At 33.0% G+C, this 8,916-nt stretch overlaps 1 protein-coding gene across 3 annotated transcripts in view; it reads right to left on the minus strand.

Moving 5' to 3' along the window:
• Positions 1-7,955, minus strand: part of LOC149807286 (chitin-binding domain protein cbd-1-like) — a 95,844-nt gene extending 87,889 nt beyond the window's left edge. For all 3 annotated transcript variants that reach the window (XM_089936323.1, XM_089936260.1, XM_089936202.1), the window contains exons 1-2: positions 7,770-7,955; positions 213-395 (exon numbers count right to left, since the gene is read on the minus strand). In XM_089936323.1, coding sequence (XP_089792449.1) covers positions 213-395; positions 7,770-7,920 — 334 coding nt within the window. In that variant the 5' untranslated portion in view covers positions 7,921-7,955. The remainder of the gene's footprint in view (positions 1-212; positions 396-7,769) is intronic.
• Between the last annotated feature and the right edge of the window lie 961 nt (positions 7,956-8,916).

An 8,916-nucleotide genomic window follows, 5' to 3' on the forward strand; every position in this document is an offset into this window, starting at 1 on the left:
CTGGGGCCTATGTTGTTTGCAGTTGCACTTGGTTTATGGGTAAATACAATACCAAATGATATGAAATAGTGTCCAAGAATTTCTGAGCTATGCATGTTACAAGCAGATGAATGGCAGACATGTGAACAGACAAAAATGTGAAAACCAAAATGCTCATATATTGCAATGTGGGGCCCTATTAAACTGAAAATGAATGCAATTTGTTTCTTTACCTAGACTACAGTCATCATATTCACTCAACTTGTACACACAACGCAATCTGGAGGGACTGAAGACCCCACCACTTGCACATTGCTTTTCGGTCATCTTGTAGTTGTACTCACAGAGGAAGTATGAGCTACAGTTGTATCGCTTGGGGCGCAGCTCTCCAGGTGTACATGTGGGCATAGTTGTTCCTGTAGTAAAAGACAAATGTATCTGCAGCAGAAGTTTATCAATGTTTGAAAAGTTTTTTATTTTGCTCATTTATTGTAAACCTAGATAGAACTCTGATCAACCAGATTTTTCTATTTATTCTATTTGAAAGATTGCCCCTTCTGCCAATAGAGTATGGTCTTTCATGACTGGCAGTCTCTAATTACAGGTTATAACATATCATAACCAACCAATCTATGCCTTGAGAACCTGGTCTCTCAAGACAGGTGGTCTCTCATAGCAGTGGTCTTTCAAGACAGATTTTTCTTTGCTGGCATTGTATATAATTTCCACCAGTTATATTGGCTGCCCTGTATAGCCTATCATGTGCTGAAAAATGGCATTAAATTAACAAGAACAACAACAACAAAGTCTGAACCATGTGTAAAAAAACTAAACTGTAGTGTTGAACCTCAGATTTCGACTCCTGTTCCTTGATACTTAGTCCTACTTTGAATTCTGAACTTTCAAATCATACTCTAAATTCTTTGGCTGTTACAAATTAAAGTTCCACTCTAACAATATCTTTGCAAATTTGCAAAGATATTTTACAAAGCAAAATGTTGATCATGGTAGCTCAATTGGAAAAACGTTAGAATCATAATCCATTAGGTTTGTGGGTTTGATACCCACCCAGGACACCAGGGTTGGCTACCAACCTTGCAAAAGACCTTCAGCTCTGATTTATCTGCATGATAAAGACATATAAAAAGTGCCATTAAAAACAGCCTAAAAAGACAAAGCAAAATACAGACACAACTGAATATTTGCAGAGTTAACAGCTACATCTTCACAGACACTGAATCTAAAATTTTCCATTCCAATCTCAGTCTGTAAACTTGAATAAATTCAAAGACACTAGTGAAACTTAAAGTCATGTGTCTGTGATAAGTAAACTTTGTTTTTGCATATGTATGAATGCATGTATGCATAAGAAAAGGAAGACAGACAGATGGACTCTCAATGTTTATAATGATCAGAAGCTTTTTGTGCATACACTGTAGATCACTACACCAAAATTTTGCATCATGACTGTCCACAATTTTGCTTAATCATACACTGGCCATATATCTGTAATCGACAGGAAGCTATATATATATATATATATATATATATATATATATATATATATATATATATATATATATATATATATATATATATATATATATATATACATACATATACATACACACACGCACACAGAGGATAATTAATTAATTCCCCCACTCCAATTAATGCCACCTCCCCTAAGAACAGAAAATTTAAAAGATGCAGTGTAAGAACTGTGCTTTTCAATACCCCTCTGCTTCATATCATTTGTTACAATGGAATGCTGCAGAAGTTTCAATTGCTCACTGTGACTGTTACAATGTATATATCATTGTATAAATTACCAAAGTCACAGGCACACATGTGGTGTTAAACATGACAAAATAGCTAGAGGTCAGGTTCAAAGAGTTATTAGTCCTATTTCAACCAGCTGCTGAGTGGGGAAATGTGTTGATCATTTTAACTCTTCTGAATCATTTACAATGACTGAATTCAGTGGCAAAAAAGATGTACATGTGTCATTATAAGAGTACATCTAATGAACAACTTCAGTTTTCATTATTGTGCTCTAATAAACAAACCACCTATTTGGAAAATGTAACACCCCCAGATATATATATATATACTTATTTTGACTGCAAGAACAAACTAAAAGACCTAATAATGTTTCCTACCTTAAATATTCTCAGCATGTTTTTTTAATGTTTTCTATTTTCATGGTGTTTGTTTTTGTAATCATATCATTATATGTTTTTTATCTTATAGGTGTTGTCTAATGTTGTAAAGCGCTTAGAGCTTCTAAAGATTAGGCACTATAATATACAAAGTCCTCATTATTATTATTATTATTATTATTATTATTATATATACACTACTCCTTCGATAACTCGCACCCTGATAATGCTGGGTCAGGTGTGGATCCCATTTTTTAAACCAGAAAATACCCCAAAAATTGATCCCTGATTGTTGAACTTGAAGAAAATCACTATCAAAATTGGTAACAGAAACTTTGATTTATCGCTCGTTTTATCGTCAAAAACGGAAGGTAGGACCTGGAAATTTTAACCAACACTATGAAGTATCAAATTTAAAAATAGGTCATACATTTTTTTACATTTTCTTTCCAAACGACATTCCTTGTACACCACAATTAACGATATGTAAGGAAATTTTGATCAATGAAAATGTCACATACGACGAGAGGAGGCAGTACTTTAATAAATAAATTTTTTTTTTTTAATTATCAATTTAAATTTGTGTTCTAGTTCTATCTTTTAGTTCCTTTTAAGTGTAATCATCATAAATGCAATGTGCCCTCTTGAAATTAAACATGAAATGGGTCAATCTACCGTACCGTAACAGCTATGTCCGCGAGTGTTTCTCTGAGAACCTAATTAAGTGCCGAACGTGTTTTGATAACTGACTTCCGGAAGTATTTGTTGTATTGCTGCACTGAATTAAAAGCTGGCCTCCTTTGCATTATCACGTTAATTATGTCTTTTGAATCAAATAAAGAAGGTGGAATAAAAGAAAAATTAAAAGGAACAAATAATCCAACAAACTTAGAATCTAGCAGCCAATGTCTTATACTCGTATCATTTGATCAATAACACACTTATAAATGTTATTTTGTATGTTACATAAACTACCTTAAATTAACTGACTCTTTCATAACTGTGATCAAAGATAACAAGGCAGACAAGCGAAATGAATACTTCGTAAAATAAAGAGCTTGATTTTACAGATACGTTCCATTGTCGGCAAGCAAGTTTCAGAGAATTCTTGAACTGACACTTAGATATATCCTCAAGGATGATAAGAAGTTTCATTATTACTTCCAATGAAATCACGACATCAATATTGTACTAATTGAACAATACAAAAATTGAATTTCAATGCAAACGATTGTCACACAAAATAAATGCTGTGTGTTTTTGAAAAAAAGGAGTCTTGTTTGCTGGCGTATCAACAGTTAGTCTAGTTCCCTGCTCTTGGGACTCCTGATTTGGCAAGATAATATTAAACACCACTACAGGAACCAGACTCATCAAGAAAACAGAAAGCAGTGACATAATGCACAGATTTTTTCACGTACACTTGATGGTTGTTGAAACCAGTTGGAACGATCTTTCATATGTTGGAAATTTTGAAAATAAATGTTATTTAAACAGAATAATGAACAACTTCATTAGAAAAAGCGCGTCATTAAAAATTATTATCGACGTGATTTTAAAATGAGGATTCAGTCAATAAATGGCCCAGTTCCATAATGCCACTTCCCCCACACGGTTTTCTCAATGTCAAAGCATTTTTTTCAAAGTTTTGAAGGTCCCTTGGTAACTCATGTCTCGCTTATAGTGTGGTCTATGTTTGTGGACCCTGTTGTGCACAAGTTATCGAGGGAGAGGTGTATATATAATATTAACTTATTTCTGCTCTTGTAAAGCTTTTGTTGTTATTTTAACTTTAAACACACCTGTCTCATCAATTACAATGGATCATTTGTAAACAAGCAAGATGAATTATAGATAAGAAAAATCTATGGCAAATTTTAACACATTACTTGCTACATTGTTGCATCCCATTTTCAATCATTACATGGATGGGAAGCTTTTCCTGTCCAAATCAATGAATTAACACCATGTTTGACTGTTACAGTTCCTTAAACAACTTCAAAACAAAAATAAAAAATGAAAGCCTAATGCATTCAAACCCCTAAAATCCTAAAAGACACAGGACCAAATGGATCTTCAGTTGTGAGAGCTTTTTAGTTTACTGAGGGTGTCATGATAAAAAATGTCTTTTCACATGCAAGTATTCACCATCAATACTCACTCTCCTGGTGCTTAACAATAAGAACGACTACTCTGAGCACTTATTAAATGTGTTTGAATGTTCACACAAAGCAACCATTATTATGTCTTTGGAACGGTCATATGAACAGAATTCATTCTGTCAGCAACTGGTCTGAAGTCATCAGGCTAAAAAATCTCAAACTATATCATGTTTTAAAGAACCAGTCCAAGTCAAAAAAAATTCTATGGGACTATGACCAAAGGGATGGTAGTGAGGGAAAAAGTTAAATGTATCAGACTGAATGAGCAGGAAATAACAGAATAATGCCAGTAACAGGTTTCAAATTAGCAGCAACTGGGAAGGGATAATTGGGAAAACATAAAATCATCTACAGTTTGTAGGATCCAGGAAGGCAATGACAATTTGGGTAACCGGGTCATATTCTGCTGTCAGCATCATGACAAATATGGGTAATTGGGACATATACTTAATGCTGGTTCAGCACATTTAGTTAATGTATGGTCTGTGTGGCCTGTCTTTCATAAGGGTGAAAAAAATCATATTCCGTATGTAAGGGAAGTGGGTGTTAGTATGTAATTATATATATATATATATATACACACAGTGCGACCCCATCATAACATGCCCCATGATAACATGAATTTGGATATAACATGGCCATGGCATGGCTCCCGAAATTTCACACATGAAAAAATATTTTTTGTTCAAAGTACATGAAACAGTGTATAAAAAATTTACTATCATTTTGGGGAAGAGATCACATACAAATGCAAATATAATATGATCGTGGCATGGTTCCTGAAATTTTAAATACATGTACATGTATTTTTCTCACACCAGGAAATTTTATTTTTTTTGTATACGAGAAATAGTGTGTAAAACATTTATTATCATTTTGGGGAAGAGTTCACGTATGAATTTTAATATAATATGATTGTGCCATACCTTCTGAAATTTAACAATTTCACCAGGTTCTTGAAGTGTTATGCCAAAATAAACATTATCGGAAATGTTACTTATTCCTGATCCATGAGTAAATCCAGCAGGTCGTCTTTGTGATTGTTTTCAATTAATTCTGTATACAATCGCTGCTCAAACAATAGCCAACATGTGTTTCTTCTTTAACTGCATACACAACCAAGTAGCAGACAAAGCAGTGGTTACAGATTCTCACAATTTAATAAAAATCAAAAAATGAAAGCTGCCAACATGCTTTCTGGGCTTGGCGGTGTTATTAGACACAATCAGTTGACCAGTAAATAATGTCTGCTTTATTAGCTAAAAGTTGAAAGTATATGAAATTGTAGATGCATTCAGCTTAATACAATTTATAAAAGTGACTCGTGACCACTGCAGGTCTACTGCACTTAGTTCTTGGGTTTTACATGTGTATTGTGTTTACTTATGGACTCATTATTAATTTCCTATTTTTTATAAAAATATTTTACCATTATGGAGCAAGTTCACAAATGCAAGTTGTTCTCTGTACTTTGCACAATGATTAGTAGTTTTCATGTGTTTCTTTCAATATTCACAAAATCTGAAGTAAAAGTTATATGCATGCTGAAAGCGAATGTTGATTGTTAATTATTCTTGCTGTAGTCATTCAAACAAATAGGCGTACAAGCGTTAATTATTGCAAATTTACAATGGATAAATGTACTTGGAAATGCATATGAGAAAATTTTAGCAATGCGAAATTTGTACAGACACCATTCATTGACCCTGGAACATAATGACCGTACACATCTTTCTTAACCAAATTTTGCTGTTAATTATTCAACTTTGAATTCAGACATATAAAGATCTGTTACAAAATTATTGAATAGTTTAAATATGTATGCAATTTTTGCAATGGAATTAAATGTATTATGGATTAATTGCAAGCCCCAACAGTACAATATCAGATGGCAAGTAAATGGTGTTGATACTCTGTTCATGCTGTATATTAGACATTGAATTCAGACACAATGATCTGGGGAAAAAATTATTGAAGATTGTAAATCTGTGTGCAATTTTTTCAATGGAATTACATGCAATTATTGCATAATAGCGGGATTCCACTGTGTGTGTGTCTATATATATATATATATATATATATATATATATATATATATATATATATATATATATATATATATATATATATATATATATATATATATATATATATATATATATATATATATATATATATATATATATAAACAGATTAAGAGACAATAGACAGATACAAGGTGGGGTCTGAACAGAAGAGAAAGAAGACATAACAGGTATATATATATATATATATATATATATATATATATATATATATATATATATATATATATATATATATATATATATATATATATATATATATATATATATATATATATATATATATATATATATATATATATATATATATATATATATATAATGGAGAGATAGGTATATATTATTAAAGCAGACAACCATATCATGAAACCATGTAGCTAAACTAGAGAGTAGAGAGGTGGACAGAAAATTATTATATATATATATATATAAACAGTAGTGTGCAAAAATAACTTAGTGTTTCAGTATCCTCACCCCAAAGCCAGAAGAATAGAATGCAGATGGTCTGAGATAATAGAGAACCCATGGATTAGAGGAGACTGGTCACAAAAAAATGGGGATGGTTAACAGAATCATTTCTTTTTTAAGGACAATTAGCAATTGGCAAAAAAAGTAATGTGAAATGCTAAACACTTGCAGCATCTTTGAAAACTCCAGTATGTGCCGCTAGGCATAGCTGTCTTTGGACAGTGATGACCTTGACACTATCCAAAAGGGCAAGGTCAAAATCAGTGAGATACATTTTTCATAATTATCCAAAGTTGATAGGTTCCTCCTCAGCCCTAAAGAAAAACCATCAGCAAATTTTGTTAACAGAAGGTGCTGTAGAAAACCAATTGTCTATTTTGTTACTGAAAAACCACATGCTGGAGGTGCAATGGGAATAGATCATGTGGAGTCAACAAGCTGTAGTTTAGATGATTTTGTCATTTGTACTATCAGCTTTGATGAATTTCCACCGAGATTCAGCTTCAGTTCTTCTGTGGGCTATTAGCTCAATTTATAGATTACAACTCCAGTGAATGCCTGGTGCAATGCAGTCCATATATCATTTTTCAAGGTTATGAATTTGTCAACTTCATCAAGGATAAGCCTGAACTCAATGGTATCATCATTCAGCACCTTAGATATGTGGTCTGCAGTTGTGTTGAGCTTTGATTCAGCCAGGCTGGCATTGATTTGAGCAGTGGCACACCAACCAGGCAACTGTAAACAACCTAGGTCATATAATCATCCAAAAGATCAGTGTAAAGCTTGAAGGAAATGATTTGGTCTGTATTAACCAAAATAACTCATTATATATAACCCAGCTTAAATATTTCCTTATTTTGCTATCCACATCACGTCAGTATAGCTAAGGAATAATCTCTTTTCAAACTCACTTGGACTGCATTCATCCTTAGCACTGTACTTTGTGACACACTGTTTTTTGGAGGAGTTAAATACTTGACCACTTGGACACTGTTTCTCTTGGAGCTGGTATTGGTTATCACACAGGAGGTATGTACAGCTGTTGTTTGGATTGGGTAGCATCTCTCCCACAGTACAGTGTAGGGTGGTTGTCTCAACATAAGCTAAAGATGGACAAAAGAAATGGTTACTTTGTGACTACACACACACACACATACACAATATATATATATATATAATACTTAACAGGAGTAAACCTGTTACTATGGAATAGTGTTTCAAAGTATTATAACAAAGCCACACACAAATGCTGTCATTAATGTGAGCCAAGTTACAACACTGTCTGCATAATAATTAAGTAGAAGTAGGACATACAAAAAGGGCCTACAAAGTCTTAAAACTAATTTTCATGCCAGAAACAAAACAGGAGCAATCTCAATTCTAAAACTAACATGTACAGTGATTGTAGATACTGCTAGGGTAAACACAGTGATTGACAATACAGTTGTACACTTGATTTCCTACAGCATTAACTGTCCATCAGTACATATACATATAAAACACACTGCACTTTTGGGGGTCCCATTATGTTTCATCACAAATACAAGTAGCTGCTTATTAATGAAGCCAAAAGTACTGGCATATTTCCAGACATTGTCAAGAAGAGTGGTTGTTTTATCCATTTCATAAACACAATAATGCTTTTACATTTTTATAAGTGATAACTTGACTTCATTTTTACCAAATTTCTCAAAATTATCCTCAATTCAGAATCTGCTACATCTTGCTCATGATATTGGCATTTTTTCAAGTGGAAGACAAGGTCTACAAAATAATGTTTTCATTTTTAAAAACTGCACACCGGGGAGTCCTTTCAAATACAAGTAAAGGAATTCTTCAAATTTGTGGAAATCCTCAATTTTGTATCTGAAATAAAACAAAATGTGGCTTTTATGTGGGAAGAGTGAAAAGGGTGTCTTTCCATCCCTGTTGCCCATGGTTCATTTCAAGTAGGGAAAGACTGGCCAAGATGGACAAACTGCCATTAACCTTTGTTCAAAAGGTAAACATAGACATAAAATTGTGCTTTTCAAGAGCCTGCTTGAAATGATAAATAAA

The sequence above is a fragment of the Sinohyriopsis cumingii genome, chromosome 1 (genome assembly GCF_028554795.1).
Source record: "Sinohyriopsis cumingii isolate HCF-2022 chromosome 1, ASM2855479v2, whole genome shotgun sequence".
Lineage (NCBI taxonomy): Eukaryota > Metazoa > Mollusca > Bivalvia > Unionida > Unionidae > Sinohyriopsis > Sinohyriopsis cumingii.